General features: G+C 45.8%; 1 protein-coding gene across 2 annotated transcripts; it reads left to right on the top strand.

Annotated features, from left to right (window-relative positions):
• The first annotated feature begins 404 nt into the window (after window positions 1-404).
• On the top strand, window positions 405-22940 carry LOC149334777 (uncharacterized). 2 transcript variants are annotated; one of them, XM_089551399.1, is made up of 10 exons: window positions 405-795; window positions 1811-1918; window positions 1986-2078; window positions 2578-2705; window positions 3052-3244; window positions 9930-10124; window positions 12045-12230; window positions 15079-15176; window positions 17830-17924; window positions 22668-22940. In XM_089551399.1, exons 1-10 carry the CDS (start codon window positions 643-645, stop codon window positions 22733-22735), a joined length of 1317 nt encoding a protein of 438 aa, XP_089407525.1. In that variant the 5' UTR covers window positions 405-642; the 3' UTR covers window positions 22736-22940. The 2 variants fall into 2 exon arrangements, with proteins under 2 accessions (XP_089407525.1, XP_089407526.1); XM_089551400.1 differs by lacking the exon at window positions 405-795 and adding an exon at window positions 1429-1698.
• Window positions 22941-23819: the final 879 nt, after the last annotated feature.

The raw sequence follows: 23819 nt of genomic DNA, 5'->3' as shown, positions 1-23819 counted from the left end.
CAATTGTAATTATAATTTATAGGCAACAATCACGTCAATATTACAGCCTGTGTTGCTTTCTCAGTTACTACACTGCCACTTATCACTATCATCGTCTCAGACAAGAGCAACAAGAGATTGATTTGATTCATATTTGATTGGCTTTGGTATAGTTTTCGTGTGGTTATTTTGTTACGCATACACAGTTTTTAGCCGCTTCACAAATTTCGCGATCAGCGTTTCTAAAACCTAAAACCGCTAAAACGGCTTCGTTTCGCTTTGCGCATGGCTTTGCGCAAGCTTCCTGAATTCTGCCTCCCCTTCACCAATTCCTACACTGTCCTACACGCTTATTAGAATTAATTGTGAGAAAAATAAAATAGAACGCGGTGCAACCGCTTTCTTTTTCCCCTGCAGTGGGTACACGCCATTATTTTGAGAACAACAACTACCGCTGCTGGTGGCCGCAGCATGTGGTCGCGCGCCTGTACTGGTGGTTTGTCTGCAACAGGGCGTTAGCGGAGTACTTGGAGCGCTTTATAAAGGCGGAGATCTGCTGCAGTGCTGTATAATTTTCGCACGTGATTATCGCTAGTTATTCGAGCTCGCTGATTTGGTCTCGTAACTCGGTTCGTGCGTGCCATCAATCGATGAGACGCAGGCATGCCGTCTGAGCCGCGTTATCCAGCAAGCACGACGAAAGCCCACACCGCCGCCTACGAAGAGTATCTACGCAACCTGCGAAATTGGGAGGCCAGCGTCAAAATGAAAGACGCTCATCTGCGGTCCCTGAAGTCTAAGCTTCAGCCGGCCACGGTAGAAAATTGCAGTGCCTCGTTATTCAGTGCGCCCATCAACGGCTTTGCTTTGACTAGCGCGAGGATGTCAGAAGCGCGTTTTTGCTGTGCGTCCGCAAGTGGCATTGTTTTGACGCGCTGCGCTCGGCCGTGTTACGTTGTCTGGTTGGCGCAGTTGACAGCGAGCCTTAACATTTAGTTAAAAAGAAATAGTAGCCCACAAAACACGGGGCGAACGAGAAGACACGACCGCTTGCCCGCGTCTTCTCGTTCGTCTTGCCTTTGTGCGCTTCTATTTCTTTTAGCCACCACCACGCTCAATGAATGAATGAACTTTATTTCCGTCATCATGGGGCCTCACGGTTGGGGCGCAGCAACCACGCTCAAACTTACGCTGTTCTTAGCATTTAAATTGTCTGCTGTGTGCCTATTCCTAGACGTATCTCTAAAGTAAAGAGGATGTATTCTGTTGTGCAGCAGAACTATGGATGCGCGTGAGACTTTGATCAAGGCTGCTAATGGGGGGATAAAAATAATTTGCAGAATAAATGTGTGCATGTAATTTATTGTGAAACAAAAGTGAATGCTCCAAGTCTTTAATCCCATCCAGTTATCACAGGACATCTTTCACCCCCCCCCCCCCCCCCCCAAAAAAAAATGACATGTCACAAACTAACAGGAGTGTTTGTGGCACTGCATTAAAATTACAGCTGTGGTTTGAAAGCATTACACAGCATATGTTTGGGTACTGAAGTATAGCGTCCTTCATGGTTGCACATACTACGTCAACTGTATGGAACCATAAACCAAACCAAAAAAATGCCATTTCACAGCATTTCTGAGAGACTTGCCGGTTCCACTTGGAATTTTGCATCATGTGCTTCACTCATGTCTTTGTCAAGGAGTACAACACGAGTGTCAGGTTTGTGCCAACAGGGAGGGCATCTTTATTTTTCTTCCTAGCCCTTTCAGCATCTGTCCAAACTGCTCAGTGTCTCTGAGTTTGCTGGACATGTGTCATTTGATGTGCTCAGGAGCCCATGCCTGTGAAAAGACCCGCATCTTTGGAGACCGACCCGTGTCCTGATAGCACACCGACGGGAGAGCCAGGAGCCACGGTTGCATTAGAAACATTGATAAATGTGCGTGTCTGAGGTTTGTAGCCCCCCTCCCGCATTGTGACTGCCAGCAATCTCTCTTGATCATTAGGAAGAGGAAAGCTCATCAGGCACTACTGACAGTGAAGACGAGCAGTTCCAAGCCGAGTGGAAGCGTCAGCGGGCGCTCATTGAGAAAGAAAAGGTAGGTGCCTCTGGGACAGGCTGCATCCTCCAAGCACCCACTGCTTGCGCTGCTTTGGACTTGATGTGTTCTTTTGCTGTCCTCCAGTTAATTGCACGCATCAGCTGTGCAGCTAGACTACTGTGTCGATGAATATTCATAACCCATAGTACATTGTCATGCAGTCGTGTTGACAAATTTGTGCGTTCACTGCTGCACTTTATATGCAGGATGTGATTGGGTTGCTAAGCAAGAACCTCTATGCAGTCCTGCCATTATTTGTCTGCTTTCGATTACGTAGATGTGAGGTGTTCAGTCTGCATCTGCGTCAATCACACAATGTGCAAATAAGTTTCTGTGAACCGAGACTGTTGACTCATAGAGAACTCGGGCAGATGTGGACCCAATTGGCATCCTTCACTGCGTCAACTTTCACAGCCAAGGCTTTGCTTTCAGACATGAAACCTGCTGCTTTTTTTGTTGTCGTTCAGGTCTGATTGGTCCCCTTCAATTTGCACAGGGAAACAGGCTCTTCAAAGATGGCCGCTACGATGAAGCAATCGAGAGTTATGGCATTGGCATCGAGTGTGACCCCCAGAACGCAGTGCTGTATGCCAACAGGGCTATGGCTTTTCTACGTAAAAACATGTAAGTTGTTGATCATTCTGCTGAAGCTGATGTCCACGCATGGTTTTGAAATACTTGGATTTGAAGAATCATTTTTAAGACATTGAAATTGCTGGAAATATCAGTGGTTGTTAAAAACACTTATACTTCTGAGGTTGTCTTTAGAAAAATAATACTAGCATTTCTTCTTGTATGCCTGAAGAATTGAAACAGAAATCTCAGTCAGACGCACTGAAGTTACAGTTCGACTAAAGGCTACATTTTGTGTCATTGCAAACCTGCTTGTTGAGAACCTACCTTTCGCTTCAGAAATGCTCATTCCAAAGCCTTCATGCTGTTGACAAGGGGCACAATTCTGTCTGGGCAGGCTTGGTGCGGCCGAGGAAGACTGCAGTCGGGCCCTAGAATGGGATCCCAGCTACGTCAAGGCTTACCACCGTCGTGGACTAGCCCGGGAAGGCCTCTCTAAGCGGGCACTAGCCGCCGAGGATTTCCGCAAGGTCCTGTCGCTGGAGCCACACAACCGGGAAGCCAGGCAGCACCTGACGCAGCTAGAAAAGGCACGAGTTGACCGATTGCAAAGCAATGCAGCCAAGGGATCACCAGGTGTTCTGTAGCAAGCCTTTCACATATGCTGAAATAGCCTCCACTGCAGTACTTCAGAATGCATTTCATGCTTGCATGGCAGATCATTTGTTTTAGTGTTTGTGTGGTTATTGTGTGTGGAGATGTTTTAAATCCTAGAAGTAAGGGCATTTGTAAAGAACAAAAAGGAGCAAAGAAATAACAGCTACCAGTGTGAGGTGCAGTGCACAAGTGAGGGGAAAGCCTCAGGTTGCTTGCCAAACTTTTGACAAGAGGACTTGTCTTCGTCTGTGCAAAGCGTTCATCATTGGCAGGGTTTAAATAGGGCCTTCACTCTGAGGAGGAAGGCCTGGTGAGGTGGAGGAGGGCATGAAGTGGGAAGGGGTATAAACTCCTAAATTCATTTTCAGAAAAACCGCTCATACACCTGACGGAAGCCAACAGTCACCGAAAGCAAGGACATAGGGGACTTTTTTTTTTATTTGTGGTGTTCATCAATGGGAGATTAATAGGGTAATCTTTTTTTTTTTTAAGATAGCTGATTAGAAAGCAGAAGAAAAAACAACTACATGCCGCCAGTGGGATTTGAACTCATGACTTCCAAATTACGCATCTGGTGCTCTACCAATTGAGCTACGGTAACGGCTGTCCAATCTTCTGCTTTCGGGGGTATTTATGTATTTCGTGTGACCTAACCTTGAGAGTGTTCCTTAGTGCCATCCTCGTCCATAGTGGTGGGCATAGTATGTCTTATGTCATAGTATGTCATAGTATGCGAGCATGTAGTTGCTATTGCTGCAATGCCACGTGTCTGCCACAACGTTGTCAGCGTATCGGCTAACCCATGCAGCCCACATCTCTCTCTCGCCACCACCACCTACATCAAAGCGCGACTACGGCATCCACTGACCTAAGAGCCAGTTATGTGCACTTCCTTTCCTCGAAATCATCAGAGTCTAGAGTGTTGTTAACGCCAATGCCAATGAACACAATGAATGCCAACAGCCTATAGCTTCAGTGCCGCGTTTCTGCCGCAATGTTGTCAATGCCAACACATGCAGCGGACATCTGTCGCTACCGCCACGTAGCTTAAAGCGCGACTGAGGTGTCCTCTACCCCAGGGGCCCAGTTATGCTCCTTCCCTTTGCTTTCTAAGTTCCCACTTTTCATCGGTATCGGCGCAGCTCCGGGGCGGCTGAAGGTTGCTGAAGGTCAGAGCGACACAGTCGGCAAAATTCGCGGAACATGGCTTAGTAAAGCTTTCGCTTTAAAGCAGCCACATGCCGCCGGTGGGATGAAACCCACGACCTCCGAATTAAGCGTCCGGTGCTCTACCAATTGAGCCACGGCGATGGCTGTCCAATCTGCTGCTTTCAGGTGTATTTATGTATTGCGTGTAACTTAATCTTGAGAGTTTGCCAGCGCCACCCTCGTCCATAGTAGTGGACGTAGTGTGTCCTGTATTACTGCGAGTGTGACATGAAAGCTGAATTCGATCCAGCAATGATTCACTGCACCGCCTGCCCCGGTTCATGGTGCGCTGCACCAAAGGCCTCGATTCACAGCGCCACCGCCGTCCGCGATTGATTTGGGTGCAGCCGTGGTGCTGCTTTGGTGCAAGGAGCATTAACACCAGCCGCCAAGGACCTGCAAAAAAGTTGTGCACGTGCAGACAGCTTTCAGCTGACGGGTCCAATGTCATTTTGGAAAAAAAATGGTGCTGAAATATACGTGACAGCAGGTATCCTTTCTGTGTTTTGTGTTGTAGCTGCCATGTTGTGACGGCCTGTCCATGGGAGTTCACACAAAACTTCACGCAAAACGTTGTGTGTGGGCTGCTGGCAAACTGCAGGCAGGGCGAATCTGAGCATGTTTTGTTACAACCAGCGCAGGTTCCTTTGCCTGCTGCACTAAGCATGCAGGCAGCTGCCGCTGGTTCGTTGCTGCTCCGCCATACTGCTGCGGCTACGGGGATGCCGGGCCTAACGCTAAGCAGCGAGGAAGTCCTCTGGTGCTGCCAAAGGACTGTTTCTTTTTTAATCACTGCTTATAGACCTTTGCATCGGGCGAGGGAGTTGTCGAAATGCCTCCTCTTTGGACTGGCGTAAACCGGTTCCGCCGCCGCTTCCAGCGTGCTAGCGCGAGGTGCTCACAGCAGTCCAGTGAACAATATGACAGCGCCCAGGAAGCCTTTTATTGCAAAGGTCTATGAAGAGCTAGATGAGCGAGGTGGGTTCTCGGCGGTGATTGTGGGCACCCTCCCATAGGTGTCAGAAAATATGCAGGGGCCTTGATGTGCGCCGAATATTCCTCGAACGTCTCTCCAGAGAGTCTGAAGAGTCTTATGAATTCCCAGTTAAAGTAGCTTGCAACCATGCTTTTATAGTACTTCGGAATTCATCCACGGTTGGTCCAAACAAATGAGTTGCAGCAAAAGACAGCACGGAGTTGGTTTCCTCTTAGTCACTGTCGGAAGATGGTTTATGGGGTTTAACGTCCCAAAGTGACTCAGGCTATGAGGGACGCCGTAGTGAAGGGCTCCGGAAATTTCGACCACCTGGTGTTCTTTAACATGCACTGACATCGCACAGTACACGGGCCTCTAGAATTTCGCCTTCATCGAAATTCGACCGCCGCGGCCGGGATCGAACCCGCATCTTTCGGGTCAGCAGCCGAGCACCATAATCACTGAGCCACTGCGGCGGCGAGCACTGTCGGAAGAGTAGAACTAAGTATTCTATAGCAAGGAACTATGCGATGTCGTTGTCGTTGACTATGGCCAACTCCATGGCCGACTCAAGTCTTGTTAGGTACAAAAGCAACCGCACACAAAAAATACATGCGAGAACTGAACACCTCCACGTCTTCATAAGGAGCAGACGACGAGATCTGCCTGCCACGCGCTTGATTGAAAACTCGCTCTTATGAGGTGTGGTGCTGCTAATGCACTGGCACCAACGGCACTTTTTCAGGATTGGTGCTTTGAATTGAATGCAGCTGGAATGTCATCAAATAGTGCGGGTGGAAGCTGTGCGAGTTTCGGTTTGGTTTGGTTTGGTTTATTGGGGTTTAACGTCCCAAAGTGACTCAGGCTATGAGAGACGCTGTAGTGAAGGGCTCCGGAAATTTCGACCACCTGGTGTTCTTTAACATGCACTGGCATCGCACAGTACACGGGCCTCTAGAATTTCGCCTCCATCGAAATTCAGCCGCCGTGGCCGGGATCGAACCCGCGCCTTTCAGGTCAGCAGCCGAGCGCCGTAACCACTGAGCCACCGCGGCGGGCGCGAGTTTCGGTGACCTTTGGCTTCTGTCATGTATGTCATAATGAGCCCCTCTTTTTTTTCCCTTCCCTTGTCCGTTCTTATACCTGTTTTGCACACACAATATTTTCATCATATGGGAACATGGATCTGAGACCCTAAAAGCTTTCGTTTTGCACCTTAATTGATTCCACTCTAGCATTAAGTTTACCTTTCAATACTCTAAAGTAAATTTCCTCGACGATACCATCCGTTTAGAAATTAGCCAGCTTAAAACCACTCTCCAAAGGAAGCCAACAGACCGACACCAATACCCAGATTTCACTAGCCGTCATCCAAAACACTGTAAGCAAGGCATATTTGTAGGACAGGCAACACGCTTCAGAAGAATATGTACCAATGACTATCTTTAAACACCTCCACATCTCTAAAAAACACCCTAATTGGTAGGAATCATGTTCAGAACTCCCTTGATAATGCTTTCCAGTAAGCAACCACTCTTTAGTAAAACGAGGCGATGTACTTAAAAAACGAACAAAAGTTAAAGGTGCACTGGAGAGGAATCTGACCTCATCTTTTTGCCGCGGGAACTCGATCTACACGTTCCTAGCATTCTTAGAAACTGCGACTTATTGCTATGTGTGGCCGATTTCCCTAATTAAATCGAATTAACGCCCGGCTCCCACCTTTTTTTTTTTAATTCTCCCTCGTACAGTGGGCGGAGTCGACCAACGCGGGGAGTGCCTTTCAGCCAGCTCCGTGGAGGCTTTGCTTTCGCTTCATTTTGTTTTATAGGTTTCCGCGAATAAATAGTTTCATTTGCAGATAATATAACTGCAAAATAAGCCTGCAGAAATAAAAATACGCGCGGACTATTTGCTTCTACGGACTACTACGTATTACTCCGCCGATGGCAGAGCAGCAAGCCGCCACGGGACTGGGTAAATGGCACTCCCCGCGTTGGTCGACTCCGCCCACCGTACGAGGGAGAATTAAAAAAAAAAAGCCGGGAGCCGGGCATTAATTCGATTTAATTAGGAAAATCGGCCACACAGGGCAATAAATCGAAGTTTCTAAAAATGCTCGGAATGTGTAGATCGAGTTCCCGCGGCAAAAAGACGAGTTCAGATTCCTCTTCAGTGCACCTTTAACAGTGAGCGGCCCGTGAACTTACAACGAAATACTCGCCCTTCCGAACATGAACAGTATTCTGTAGAAGTACCACCCTATTTTGTCTCAAGAGAATATTTCCTGACACACTAAAGTAACATACAGATGCAACACAAACCTGAGAGATTATGGGTGCGTTCAATACTTAGACGTCTTGCCGGACAGCCGCCATTTTGAGACGCATTCCGTTTTTCAAGAAGCCGTCCAAGAAGACTGCTTCGCCGAAGTCAACATCGATGCAGGCTAACTTCCACTCTAAACATGGCGGAGCAGTTGGTGCAGTCAGAGCTGAGCGACCTGTGCTCTTGGCGGGCACTGGAGCCCGGAGACACACCATCTTTCAAGTGTGAGTCATTCCGTGAAATTGATTTTTGTAAGAACTGGCGGCCAATAAAGCAGTCTTTATGAACCTACGATTGCTATAGCAGCTTATATGTGTGAATCGCGCGGGAGGAAATCGTGCGAGTGAGATCGTCTGCTAAAGCGGTAGCGATGAACGCACCATTATTGCAGCAAAAAAAAAAAAAAACAAGCCAACTGCTAACAGCGCGTTTTTAACTTGTTTTAGTAACAATTTTTAAGAACATAGGAGTGCAACTATTCGTAAATTTTAGTTCAGTATGTATGCCGCAAGGCGGCACGTGAAGAAACACGTCCCAATATGTCGACATGTAGACGACTTCCTAAACGTCTTGTTGGACGTCTAGAGAATTGGAAAACACCATAAGATACCTCTGTGGACAGTAAGCTCATTCTCTCAACCTAGATGCAAGACATGCAAGCATTTACAAAACAACACTTCTGTTAGAAGCAGGGCAAGTGATTTCATCTTCGATATAAAGAAAAGCTTTAACGGCGCATCGTCTAATGTTATCTATATTCTTCAGTGCCCCTCTTGTCAGAAACAATACATCGGAGTAACCAGGCAATCAATGAGCACCAGACTAAATGGCCATCGAGCTGACTCAGCAAAGAATGTACAGAAGGCAGAGCCAGACCATATTAATCAACTTTGATAACCTGAAACTGTTAATTCTTCAGTCAGGCTTCAAACCTGCAAGGGATAGAAAATACAGAGATGCATTTCTAATCCACAAATTTAAACCTTACAACCAGCAGTGATGAACATATTCAGAGGAAACTTAGAGTAGTCTCTCAGGTACAATCCAGGACTGGCGTAGTTCTTCAAAAAGGTGTTGCATGTGGTCAGAGCGTTTCCCAGTACTCCATAATGCCGCTTTATAGTTTATGGTTTCTTTCACTCTACCCTTCCACCCCTACCTGTTCTTTACCTCCTCAATGACAATTTCTTTTTTTTCTTTCTCTCTCTTTGTTCAATTTTATCTTTGGCTAGTGCCCTGCTTCTCTTGTGCCATCATTTCTCAGGAACACTTGGCTTCCGCATTCCTTTCATGCTTTCTCTGAACTCACTCCCATGTTTCCTCTTTTTCCTTTATATCCTCCCGCCGCCGCGGTGGCTCAGCGGTTACGGTGCTCGGCTGCTGTCCCGAAAGACGCGGGTTCGATCCCGGCCGCGGCGGCTAGAATTTCTTTGGAGGAGAAATTCTAGAGGCCCGTGTACTGTGCGATGTCAGTGCACGTTAAAGAACCCCAGGTGGTCCAAATTTCCGGAGCCCTCCACTACGGCGTCTCTCATAGCCTCAGTCGCTTTGGGACGCTAAACCCCATAAACCAACTAAACCAAACCTTTATATCCTCCCCCCTCCCCCCCCCCCCCCCCCCCCAGTATTTCATTCCACCATGCTGACTACTTCCTTATCTGAGTTTTTCAGGTCAATGCTGCAAGTCATACCAAGCCATACATCGAGGTGGACACACAGAGTCTTTCAAGCTCGCGTTCCCATCTCTTCCACGCTCCACATCTCCGCTTTGTTTTTTGCTGAGCTGGCTTTTTTCTTTTCAGCTTTGCAGATCAACCGTTTAACATTCCTTTTAGCAGCCGTCATGCCTGGACAAGATTCACCCTCCCCATCCTAACACCCTTACCACTTCCAACCCTCCTTCCCCTCACCGTGCCTTCATCCTCGGAGTGCAGGCCGTATTTAATCCCTGCCAATGATGAACACTTTGCCCAGACGAAGACAAGTCCTCTTGTCGAAACGTTGCCGAGTAGTCCGTTACTTTCCACTAATGAAGGCAGTGCATTGTTTCTTCTTCGTTGGATTAGGCATAATGATTCAAACATCTTGTTCTATTCTCCATTTAGGAGTTGAAGCCCGGTGGTGCCGGTGTTTGCACAGAGCAGCCCGCAGCCTGCCAGCCACCGAACATCGAGGTGCCGGTTGAACGACCTACGACCACGAATGCCACTACTGATATCCTGCCGCCGGTCAGCAGAGCGGTGACAGTGGTTAAAGTGGAGCCGCTGGTTAAGGCTCCCAAGGACAGAAAGGCATCGGAGGCAAGTGGGCCCACTTGGCAGTTCTTGGTGGCCTATAATGAATGCTACTCGACCACTGTCTCTGGTTTCTTGTGCACAAGGTGTTGATTGAGATATTATCTAGAGTGTCAGTGCTTTTAAAAACCCTTTCAGGTGCTTTGTACACAGCTGTGTAAGCGGCAAACTTACAGCTTTTTCTGAGAAACTGGAGCACTATAGCAGTGATTTCATTATTTCAGTCAAATTGAACACTCTTCTTGTTGCAAATAAGTTGCTTTTTTGTACCATGTAGCAAATGCAGTAAATAATATTTCACGTAAGAGTGAGCTAGGTAACACTTTGTCTGCCGTTTTTGTGCAGACAGATTTTGCCGAGCGTGAGTGAAAACACCAATTGTTTTTGCTGAATTTCGAGTGTAATATGAATCTTTTAAGCACAAAGCAATTCCACGATCCCTAGGGTGTTTACCTGCCACACGAGCACATTTCAATGTTATTATTTCTAACAAATCTGACACTTTGTGCGGAGTTCTCGACATCATTGTAATAACTTACCTGCTGGTTTTTGACGTTCGAAAACTAACAAATTCTCTTTCTTGAGGCCTGAATATACTACTTAGGTGAAAAAATGATAGATTTCAGTCAAAACAAAAAATGGCACCTGAAAGGGTTAAGGGAAACAGTTGGGCAGTAATTACTCATTAGTACTGGTGTGCAAATGTTTAAATTTTCGAATGCAAATATGAAGAAAAACTGCCTTTGAATATCGAATCGAATATGTTTTCAGTATTAAAAAAAAAATTAAGAACAAGACAAGTTGGATGTTGCTGTTCTTATGTTTTGAAGACTGTGTATGACCTGGGCAACCGCACTAAACAAACCTAGACGCACTGAGCACCATGTGAAAAAAAAAAAAGATGTGCACAGAAATGTATACTGTTTGATTAGATAGCAAAACAGCATATAACAGCAAAACAGCATTGGTCTGACTCTTCTTTTCACTCTCTTTTTTTTTTCTCTCTCTCTCTTCCTGCAACGAATGCTATCTGTGTGTTCCAAGTATTCTGAAGGTGCCAAGCTGGGTAGCTCTATCTCTAATCTCAGTCCTCCTTATAGCTGGTGTCAACTCTACGAGCACCATGCACCTTTGTGTCCGCTGCAGGCATTGGCTATGAGGTGCCGATATCTGGCCATCTCTAGGCCGCAATAACCCATGTTGCGACACCGTGTTGGTTAAAAATTCGTTTGCCAACTGTTTAAGCCCTAAGTACATGCCTTTGAGTCTGCCGGTGGCAATGCATGCCATGTGAAGTGTGCACAATGTCGAGATCTGGCATATGCGCCACGCTTAGGCAGGAGTGAAGGTGCGGACAAATGTGGAGATTTTCTTCTCCCTTCGATTCACATTGTAGGCTCTGCCAGCAGCACTAGCTTCCCAGAGCATGTGCTGGTAGTGACAAAAGTTCGACTCCTGTAGCGACTGGTGGCCGTTACGGCGAAAGCCATTACTGGGACCCCTCCCCAAGTGGTTATGTAATTGAAGCCCGTTTAGTTGTTGTCACAGCCGTGCCAAAGAAGAGAAGGAGGAAAAAATGGAGGGGCATGACAGTTCTCACCGGGTGCTTTAAGCAAGCCATACACTACCTAGTTTATCCAGTTTTCTTTTTTTCGTGGAACCAAGATCCGCCTCATGCGGTAAAGCCCATTGTGGCCCTTTTTCTGTAAAAATGGATTTGAAGGTTCAGGCTTCTTTCACAAGCCATCCAACCAGGGGATAAGCTTGTATCCCATTTGAAGAGACCATTGGTTAGCCGTCTGGCGCAGCGAAGGCATGTGCTGCCTTGAGGAGAAGTATTCACCAACAAAGTTGACACCTGGCTGACTCTGCCTGCAAGCAATACAGGTCCCAAGAAGAAGCTAAGATGTGACTGCTTCCTTGCAGAAACCGCTGAAAAGGGTGACCATCCGGGATGTCCCAGGTGGTGCACCCTTGAAAGAAGAGTGGGTGGCAGCCTCCAAGACACGGCACGAACCTGAGCTTCCACCACCTGCAACCAGTGCATACCAGTTTCAGATTGACTGGAGGCAGTTGGCCTCATTTCCCGAGCTACGCTACAAATACCTCAAGGTCAGTAACTTCCTCAGAAGTGTGCATTGCCTTCATTCTGGCAAATTGAAACCAGAACAGCAATATGTGTACATTTTAGCGTCATTGCTCATCATCATCAGCCTGACTACACCCATTGCAGGGCAAAGGCCTCTCCCATGTCTCTCCAGTTAACCCTGTCCTTTGCCATTTGCGGCCACCGTATCCCCGCAAACTTCTTAAACTCATCCGTCCACCTAACTTTCTGCTGGCCCCTGCTACGTTTGCTTTCTCTTGGAATCCACTCCGTTACCCTTAAGGACCAGCGGTTATCTTGCCTTCGCATTACATGCCCTGCCCAAGCCCACTAATTCCTCTTGATTTCAACTAGGATGCCATTAACCCGCGTTTTGTTCCCTCACCCACTCTGCTCGCTTCCGATCTCTTAATGTTCCACCTATCATTTTTGTTTCCATAGCTCACTACGTTGTCCTTAACTTAAGCTGAACCCTCTTTGTTAGCCTCCACGTTTCTGCCCCATAGGTGGGTACCAGTAAGATACAGCTGTTGTATACTTTTTTCTCTTGAGGGATATTGGTAAACTGCCATTCATGACCTGAGAGAACCTGCCACATGCGCTCCACCCCATTCTTATCCTTCTAGTTAATTCCCTCTCATGATCCGGCTCAGCTGTCACTACCTGCCCTAGACATATTCTCTTACTACTTCCAGCACCTCACTGCCGATTGCGAACTGCTGTTCCCTTGCTAGGCTGTTGAACATTACTTTGGTTTTCTGCGTGTTAATTTTTAGCAGGGGTGTGCAAATAGAATTTTTGGGTACGGGTTAAATATGAATATGAAGAAAAAAGGCTTTTGTTCGTGATGTGTTCTTGACTATTGAATCCACAGGTCGACACACTCACTCATGAGTCAACTCACTCGGGCTCACCCAGGCTCATTTCAGATCTTGATCTGAGTCATAAGTGAGTCCGGACTCATGTTCAGATCATGACCTGAGTTGTGGTGAGAGTGGGCTCACATTCAGACCATGGTCCGAGTCCTCCTGGTCAGTGCGGTAGAGTGTGGGCCTTCAGATAAAATAAGTCCATGATGTGAGGTCAAACAATCCCATGGTCCCAAGTGAATCCATGATGCTGATTGGGCACGAGTTTGGAATGTTGATAAATGCGAGCTTCCTGTGCATTCTTACTACTGAATACATTTTTGCTTCGTGGTCTGGATTTGTTTATTTCAGTTTATTTCAATTGCAAAGAACATGCACAGTGCCGCAGAACAAAAGTGCCGCAGCATTTGCCTCTGTATCGTTTTCTGAAATTTTATTTTATAGTGAACAGTTATTTAACATTTGATTCGATATTCGAAGCCATTTTTTCTTCTTCATATTCGTATTTGATTCGTGTTCGAAAATTTCAATCGTTGCATAGCACTAACTTTTTTTTTTTTTTACTACACTGCTTCCCATTGTTTGCAGTTGTACCCCTGGCAATCATGTACCATAAGACCTCCTTCTGTACTAATTTTATTGTATTCACTATTAATGTATGCATTAATGAATAAACTTGAACTTGAGTTTGACACTGTCACCGCAGCTGGTTGGTTGGTTGGTAATAACTTTATTAGACCCATTTCAATGGATCAGGTGAGGGTGGGTGAAGGGGAAGGGACGTTGAACAGGACAGCGACGGGCCCTCGGGCCACTCTGTTGCACTTGCCAGTGAGGTGCTGGCTGGTCACGGTAGCCAATAGCTTGTTGGCAGTTGCTCTGTAGTTGTGTATGTGCCACACTTTGAATGAGCCCTCATATTCTAACAGAGGATTGTGTAATGAAGTCGCCCAAGATAGCCTCCATCTGGGAGTACTAGAACTACGTGATATTTGTCGTCGTAAGTTTGAACCAATCTACTTCTTCCTTATAGAAAAGCAAATGCACCTGCCAGGCGTTTTGAGCATAGTCAAGGTATATACTGTCGTGATTCAACTTGCGGTCGTTGACCCCTCGATGACCCCACCAAAAAGAAAAAAAAAGGATGACTGGCTGCGATCGGTGCCAACGACCTTCCCTTCGAAAAGCAACCGACGACCGGGAAAAAAAGGGTGCCCCTCGTCTGAAAAAAAAACCCGGAACGAATCAGAGGAAGCCAGCGCAGCTGCGGCTGCGACGTCATCATGCCACACCTGTGTTCGATGGACGCCAGCTGCCAACACAGTGCGACAGGGATGCGGACTTACGCTCCCTCCTCGCCAGTTTCCAAGGGTGGGCTCTACCACAGGTGTCTTCGTTGGCTGTGTGGTGTAGTATCGATCTTTTGTGTCACGATGAATTGCCGCCTGGTGAAAGGGCGGAGCCTTGGGCTATTTAACCTGCGCCCAAAGTGAGCACGAACGCTCTGGGCCCTGGGTAAAAGGTTCATCCAGTCGCTCGACGTCATGAACTCTTAATTTTTGATTCCTTGCTCTTCTTTTGTAAATTTATGTAAATAAGTGTCTTAGTTTCTTGCTATTAAACCTGCTTGTTTTCGTATTCCCCAACCTTAGAAGCTTTAGACAGTTTCCTCATCCCGGACGAGCCCCCTTGGTGTTGCAACAACTGGCCACGCTACCTCGAGCCATAACAATACTCACCTAACAAAAGTCCACTGCGCTGAACATGCTAATGAAATCCTTTTCACATCAGCAGTGATAGTGAATGAACCGAGCCAAGTGGAAATGAGTGTTGGCATGCCAAGGTAAAGTTGTAGTAGTATTAATTAGTTCAGTGGCACAGTTATATGTATATGATTTGTGGCAAACACTGTGCTTGGAGCTGCCTCTAAGCGATGGGATGCACACCTTTGATTTCCTTTTCATGCTCTCTCTCTCACTGACAGCAACTGGACGCGAGCAAAATAGGAACATACTTTCAAGAGTCAATGGAGAGTGAACTCTTCTGCGAAATTCTCGGCATCTTGGAAAACCAGTTTGTGAGGTGCGTATGACGATCCTCCCAGAGGAGTTTTTGACTAGTGTCCAGGAGGATTGGACTGGACTGCTACTCCTGTATGTGTAATCAGTGGGCATGTGCGAATGTTGGTTTTATGGTTCAAAGCAAATTCGAAGTGAACAGTAATTTTCTTCGAATAATTTCGAAGCAAATGTTTGCAATACTTCTGGCACACTAAAAAGGTTGACTGGCACAAGAGGCAGTTTCAAAATCTTGTATTTTTCAAACACACAAGGCCATTACCTGAAAAAAGCTAAGAGTGCATTGAAGCTTTGCCACACTCATTGAAGCTATATGTCGACCTTCTGCAAAAATGACCATCGAAAATTGGGGGAGCCGACTTAGCCGGCGTATCTGTGAGGTGTGAGACCTATCTTATTATCATCAGCCTGACTACGTCCACTGCAGGACAAAGGCCCCTTCCATGTCTTTCCGGTTAACCCTGTCCTTCGCCAGTTGCGGCCACCCTGTTCCTGCAAACTTCTTAATCTCATCTGCCCACCTTACTTTCCACTGCTCCTTGCTATGCTTGCCTCTCTTGGAATCCACTCCGTTACCCCTAAGGACCATCAGTCATCTTGCCTTCGCATTACATGCCCTGCCCAAGCCCATTTCTACTTCTTGATTTCGACAAACAGTGAACAAAGTGAACAAAGAATTTCAAACAGTGAACAAAAGATGGCTGGGGAACGGAAAGGATTCCAAGGAAAGTTGAGGGAAGCTGACCGGGCTTCTAGCCATGAAGAAAAGAGTCCCCGAGAGCACTGCGATCCTCCAATGGTTGTATTCCGGACCCCGCTTCCAACGCGCGTGCCCGTGCACAGGCGCCGGTATCTGACACACACAGATATCTGCGCCCCGCTCGTGCATGCACAGACAGGCTCCAGCGTACGCCCATGCATGTAGGCGCTCCACCCGTACGCATAGGATGTATCCATCAAGTTAGCGCTTTATTGTTACGCCTATCATTTTCTTTTCCATAGCTTGCTGGTTGTCCTCAGTTTAAGTTGAACGCTTTTCGTTAGCCTCTACGTCTCTGCTGCCTAGGTGAGTACCAAGCTGGTACACACCTTTTTCTGGCAGTTCTCTTCTGAGGCTGTTGAACATTGCTTTGGTTTTCTGCATATTAATTTTTTTCACCCACTGTTCTGCTCTGCCTGTCTAAGTCGTTGATCATGCTTTGCGATTCATTCCCATGAGTGACTTAGCTAGGCAATGTCATCAGCAAGTCGCAGATTACGAAGGTGTTCTCCATCCACTCTTATCCCTAACTGTTCCCAATCCAGGCCTCTGAATACCGAATACCTCCTGTAAGCAGGCGGTGAATAGCATTAGTGAGATCATGTCGCCCTGCTTCACACCTTTTCTTATTGGAATTTTATTGCTGACTTTATCGAGGACTATGGTGACTTTATAGAGACCTAGATGTGGGGCCTCCAACTGCTGCTTTCAGTTGCAGTTGCGTTGTTGTGCAGCTGTTGCCTCTTGCTTTTAAGCTGCGACTCCATGACGCCTGCTGGGTGTACGGACTGCGCGCCTCGAGTCACTGGAAAATTTCAGGGTACCACGTTCCTTTTCCCTGCGCCATCAAGCTTGGAAGGAATATGGCCACCGTGGCTCAGAGTTGCAAGAACAGCGAGCACAAAAATTTGCAGCATGCTGCTGTGGCCATCCAAAGCCTATGGGCTCTCCTCTAGGGACTGCATACATGCACAATGTGCTGTTCAAATGAGTTGCAAAAATCACTGCTTCCAATTTCTTCCGAGCGTTTGTTCACAACGTCACTGAAGCTGCCTCTGTCAACTGCAAAGAATATTATTGTGCAATTCATCATACTGATGTTACAAAGGCATGTAGACAGGGCACCACAGACGTGATTATCATGCCGGGAGCATGAGGCAGCAGCCGCCATATACCTTACAAATCTACAGGTTGAGGAGAGGGGGATTGTGGTACTCTGAAAACTTTTGCAGTGATCCTGCAGGTCTCGTGCTAGCTCTCCCTTCGTGCTTGACGCTTTTACGCCTGGCTAGCAAATTTCACGTGGAGAAGAGCGGCTGCTGCAGCTGCAGTCAGTTCAGACTCGTCCCACGGAAGTCGGGAGCCGCGCATCCTCCTGTTTAAGAGATTTAACAAAGCGTGAGCCACTGCGCGTGCACAGATTATCCTGAGGATGTCTCAAGGTGCCAGGCGCCAGCTAGCTGTTTGCACACCTGCCCTGTCAGGACCAGTCAGCAAGAGTTCCAGAAACATTATTCACTGAGGCAAATACTTCGAGATTTGAATACCAAACATTTGGATCGAACCGAGTATAGAATAGTTTACTATTCAACCGAATATTTGAAATTGTGGGATGTCAGCACATGCCTAGTAATTACGCATGCTTCTTTCGTGATGCTGTTGTCAATGCTATCCAAAACTGGACTGCGGAAATGGGTGATGATGAATTTCCTGCTGGAAAGAATGGCTGTTAGAAGAAAGGCAAAACATTAAGAACACTAGTGCCGGTTTGAGGACCGTGATGGGGATTTTGCACATTGTTCATCTTTGCATTTGTGTGAGGGTACAGTAGTTCCATGTGGTGATAAGGAAGTGATGTTTCGCCATTGCTAATGTTTGTTGCTCTACCTTGTTTCAGGGATGGTGTCGATATCTGCCCCATCATGAGCAACCTGCCAAAAATAGGCCGATTCGCAACCTTAATCATGTTTCTTGGAAGCGAAGACAAAAAAAGTGAGCGTTAAGTTTCTTCAACGTTTGCATAAATGGGGACTATTTTTGCATGCACATTGTTCCATTTCAGATGTCAACAAAAAAGTGTGGGCACTATATAAATGGAATCAGTTGTCATTTGTTAGCATTTGTGTGAGTCAGTGATCGGCTGTACTATGTTTATTATATGTAAATCATAATATCCACTTAGCCGTTGTTGTTAACCCTTTCAGGCTCCAGTTTTTGTTTTTGCTGAGATCAATAATAGCCACAGTGTTGTTAACCCTTTCAGGCGCCATTTTTTGTTTTTGCTGAAATCAATTATTTTTTCACCTAAGTAGTATATTCAGGCCTCAAGAAAGGGAATTTGTTAGTTTTCGAGCGGGAAAGACCTGCGGATAAGTTTTTACAATGATGTAGAGAATTCTGTACAAAGTATCAGATTTGTTAGAAATAGTAACATAGAAATGTACTCATGTGTCGGGTGAACACCCTAGGGATCATAGAATCACTTCATGTTTCGAAAATGCATATTTAGACTCGAAATTTAGCAAAAACAATCGATGCTTTCACTCGCGGCAAATTCTGTCTGCACAAAAACGGCGGACAAAGCGCTACCTAGCTCGCTGTTATGTGAAATATTATTTACTGCGCTCGCTACATGGTACAACAAAAAAACTTATTTGCAACAAGAAGGGTGCTCAGTTTGACTGAAATAAAATCATTGCTAAGTACACCAGTTTCCCAGAAAAAGCTGTAAGTTTGCCACATACGCAATTGTGTACAAAGCGCCTGAAAGGGTTAACACTGAGTGTGAACAACACGGTTCCCATTTTAACTTTTTTAACATTTTGAGTGTTTTAAATTAAAAATTATCAAAATTCACTGTGCATTGTAATGCATCAAACTGTAGCTTATTGGTTAGACTTAAGAACAAAAAAAAAATGCCACAGTTGTGTGTGGGAAACTTTTTGAAAAATTATAGTTGAAATACATTAGTAAAACAAAACAAGCAAAGCAGAAATAAGCCGCTGCGCTGAGCCTGAAGTTTATTACCAAAAAATTAAAACATGCAAAACGTTGCACATGTTCTTAGTCACCATTCTTGCAATTTTCAGCTGCGTACATAGTACCGTATTTTCCGGTGTATAAGACGCACCCTTGTATAAGACGCACCCGCCATATATGCAAGCTGTCATTGAAAAAGTTCGTATATAGGACGCACCCGTGTATAAGACGCACCTCAGTTTACCTAGTGAGGCTAGTGAGGCTTAATTAAACACGCTCGCGCGACTATCGCGAAATGCACCGTACCTATGAGCAATTCTTAAGCAACGCTAAGTGTTCGAAAAAGGCAACACTCACGCCATACCCGCCCACGTTTTAGCAAAAAAGAAAGAAAAAACGAAAGAGCTCCCCGTATGTCGATAACATTTTATTTCTACTTGAAACCTTCGAAGTCTTCATCTTCAGATGCGCTATCAAAGCTTCACCCCTTTCTGGAGGGAACTCGGCTGAAACACGCACTACGTACACGCAGCAAACAAAGTTGCAAAGGGTGACTAAAAAAGAACACCGGCTTGTCTTGAATTGTTTTAACAATGGCGAGAAGCGCGATTGTCGCCATCTTTTGGCGTTTCTCATTACTTTTGCTTGGGGCCTCCAAAACGGCCGCGCGTTTGTGATCCTGGAAGTCGTCATCTCCGGCGTTTCATGATAAAGGTCACCTAAAATGTCGCGCATGGCTGTCCCGGTATTGAAGTATTAACCGTGTTACAACCGTGTTATTGGTAGTGATATTTTTTCGGTGAAAAAAGCTCCTGAGTAATCGGTGAACTCGCAAAAAAAAAAGACGAAAAATTCGCATATAAGACGCACCCTTGTATAGGACGCACCAGCAAGATTTTTGAAAAAAAGCCGCGTCTTATACACCGGAAAATACGGTACACTGCGCTTTCTATGTCCTTTCAAGTTAGGGAATAACTGCTGTGCCACTAGAGAATGCAGTCATGGGAGGACATGAAGTGGAGGTAGATATGGGATGTGCTATACATTACACTGGTTGCGAGTTCTGTTCTTTTTTTATAGCAGAGTTTGGAGTTTCCCCTTTTCTTCCATTTTTTTTTAAAGTGGGTAACAAATGGGTTCTGTGGGTGTAAAGGGGGCGTGGCCTTCATTGATGTCGTCATAATCAAAATTCGGCTGACGCATTTGGTAAAATATCTTGGCAGTTTGTTGCGAAGACCCTAGAGCACCAAATAAAGCCACTCTCATCATTTATAAATCAAATGCACTATGTAAAATAAAACATGATTAGTAAAATTAAACATGTCTTGAGCACACATTGGTGTCGCGGGCCTTTGAGGTGAAGTCTCCATCTTGGAACTAAAATCCAGTCATTCCATATCGTTGTCTTACTCACCACTGCTGCTTTAAAAAAAAAAAAAAGAGAGAGAGAGGCGGCATGAGAACAAACAAAACTGCTTCGACAAAACTGCCTTTCGCATTTGAGGAGCGTGCAGTGGAACGGACAAGGTTGTCCGGACTATGTCCGGACTATGTGCGGACAAGGTTTTATTTGTTATGTCCTCCTCATGTTAGAAAATGAAAAACAAAACTGAAACCAAAGAGTTGGTGTTATAGAAGAAACTTTCTCATTTTTTTCACTCGGTCGCTAATTTGACATGATAGTAATGAGTGTATTATACAAACGTGGATATGATGTTCTGTGTGGGAAAACCTCAGGTTGATGAAAATATTTTAAGAATGTTGCTGCATGAACCATTCCTTTGGCTAAAATGCAATTCTAGGCTCCTACCTTGTTTTGTTGTCACACCAGGCTTTCTGTAAGTTTGGTATAGCAGTGAAGGACAAAAAAATATATAATTCCAATCTACTGAAGATATATGAGTGAAAATTTGTGTTTGTTAATTTATTGCACTTCACAATAAGCGTGCCAAATTTTATCGCTCTGCGCAGAAAATTGTTAAAGATCGCCTCCAAAACCCACGTCCCTCCCAAGAAGTTGTAGAGTGCATTGAGAAACACTAAACATAATGTGTTCCTGATATGCTACATTCTGCATAGTGATTCTTGATATACAGGGTGTTCAAAAGTAGACTTTACTGATTTTTGAAAAAAATGCGAGGAATCACTGTGCTGGCGGATTAGATGACTTTCTAACTTAGCGACTAGGCGTGGTGTCACCTGCTGTTAGACAGCACTGTGGCAGCGAGGATATTCGGCGCACCTGTCTGATTTGAGGGCCCTTCATTGTCTTCATCTGAGGACCTGCCGGCAAATCAAACGACGACTTTGAGGTGATGTGCCGAACGCGTTTTTCTTTGTGATATATGGGACGGACGGATGGAAAGTTGGCCAAAACAGCACAGCACTGAAGCGCGGAACTCCACTTCTCCATCATTAAAAATATTGTCACGCTGTAGTGACGGCAGTCCAGCGGTCAGGAAAACAGCAACAAGACTTGCAAACGAAGCTCTTTATTTGGGCTGACTTGCGCCCGCAAAAGAACTGAATCACTCGGCAGCGGCGTAAGCAACAAACGCACTCGTCAGTCGTCAAACTACGAATGCCCGCCGCTCGTGGCATCGCTCAATTTAAAGCCGGCAAGGGAACTTCGAGATAACAGGTCAAGGTCATCTACAGTGATCTGGAAAAACGTAGATGCAGCTTTTCATGGCTGTGATCAATCGAGGTTAGTCCGGTCGCTTGCATCACCAACAAAAATGATAAAACCCCTTTCCTGCGGCCTTGAGCACGAACGAACAAACACTACAATGATACGTGGCAATATCGCATGCTTCGAATTTGGGGGAGGGGGCAAAACCAACTGCGGATCACTCCTTTCCAGTGATTAGGCAAGAATATATATAAAAATTTCAAATAAATTGAAGAGGTTGATCAGCCACCCTTTGTTCCATCTTACGTGGAACCGCTCCCCTCTAATAACTATACTAGCTATTGCATCATGCGCGAAAACACCTGCGACGAGAACTACACCGCTCTGGTGTAGCCCCGATTCCACCACACCCACTACGCACCGGGCGGCCAGCATAGAGTACCAGTTGCACGCAGCGCCCTTACTCGAGACTGTCATCACACTGCCCAGTATTTTAGAGTACTATATCATCGCTTCAAGACGCGGTGGAAATGACTTTTATCGCTGCTCTTCAACAAACCAGTTGGAGAAGCGGGGTGCCCTGCCTCCTCTCCACCTCAGTACTTTCAAACCTTGCAAAAAAGTACGGGGGCTGGGGGAGCTACAGTGTTACCAAGCAGGAGCCTCCTCTTGCCTGCCAAATCTGAAAGTGAATAGGGTCCGTATTTTGTCTCGTATCATATGTTATTACAGACAATCACACTAGGGCTCTTTTGCCTGAGCAGCTCTTGTCCCAAAGACCTCATGACAGTACGATACCCCTGTGCTGTAAACTTGTCTCATAGAACAGCTACAGAAACAGCTTCCCGTTTAGCTGCAAGCATGCAACATAGTAATGTCTGCAGTTAGGGGGGAAAAAATTGCTATGAATGGCATGAGAACTTAGTTTAGTGTAGATGGCATTAATGGCTTTTTAATATTTTCGTGCTTAAAATTCAAGGTGATTCTGTCTAGAGAAGGTTCACACTATTCACATGGTGATCTGAGCGTACTTTACCAGTATCTTGCTTTAACAATATTTTGTTGTTGCAGCTAGCCTTGACAATGTCACTATAGTATCGTTTTGTTTTCCCCACCACATGCAGGACTGGCACGATTACTTGCCATAGCATCAGAAGTGGACCCAGGGCTCGCAGACAGCTATGGATTGTGATGGAAGACAAACCCTGTCACCTTGTGCACAGACTCAATCGATTGTCGCCGTTAGAGACTTTGTAAAGCCACATGCAACTCTTTTCTTTGTGAAAAAGTGGTCTGCATTCACATACTCACACCCATCGTTCTTGCGCACATTTTGCTCACTGCCTGTAGACAATATGAGTGTTTTAAATAAATATGTTGAAAGATTGGCGACCCTACAGAGTTTCCCAAACTGCAGTCACTTGCTAGTGCACATTATTGCTCCCCATCTGTTTTCCCTCGCTGCATCTGATAGCTAGAAAGAAAGCTATCTCCATGCTGCATTTAATCTCCTTTCAGTCATGTGTTCACACACCTGACTGCACATACGGCGGCTCATTTTGTCTCTTGGTTCCACTGACACCAAGTGCCACCAGTGCATGAATCGCCTTCTCTTTAGTGTGACAGTAACTGGCAGCAGTGGAGAGTTGTGTATTCTTGTGCTCAGTACTTCATTCCCTTTTGTCACGCATAGCACATATTCAGTTTTAGAGTGCAACTCTTTGGCGCCCGTATCGCGGCGTCACCGTTGTTCCTCGTAACCGGGGTAGTGCGCGCTTCTGGCGCCACCTCTCTCACGCCCGAGCCAAAACGCATAGCCGCCATCGTTCGCCACTGCGAACCACTTGCCTATATAAATAGTTTATTCTCTGCCAGTTCTTTCTGAGCCATGAGCGAGGCAACCAGTGGGAGTCCTTCGTGACAACCTCGCGAAATACTTGCATAGACCGCCTTGTCTTCGAGAACCAGGCATTGGTGCAGCAAGTCGAGCATACATCCATCGATTTCTCCGACCACAAAGCTTCCTTCATGACAAGAACTGTTAGTGGAGTGTTTATTGAAGAAGGAATATGTGTGACAAATAAAAAGCTGTCTGTAATTGTGCATACATGTCTTGCTAAAATTTTTTGCCTCAGTCTATTGAAAAGCTGAAACAGCTGATGAGCTGCGCTCAAATTTCGCATTAGAAAGTAACGAAATCGTCGGCAATTTTTTGCCTCTTTTTTTAAACATCGGATGATTTTGCTTAATATTTGCTCAAAAAGCAGACCACAAAA

This window comes from Amblyomma mixtum, chromosome 7 (genome assembly GCF_055824585.1).
Source record: "Amblyomma mixtum isolate Tamu chromosome 7, ASM5582458v1, whole genome shotgun sequence".
Taxonomy (NCBI): Eukaryota; Metazoa; Arthropoda; class Arachnida; order Ixodida; family Ixodidae; genus Amblyomma; species Amblyomma mixtum.
Note: the sequence above shows the minus strand (reverse complement) of the source record. Positions and strands in the feature narration are given on the sequence as shown.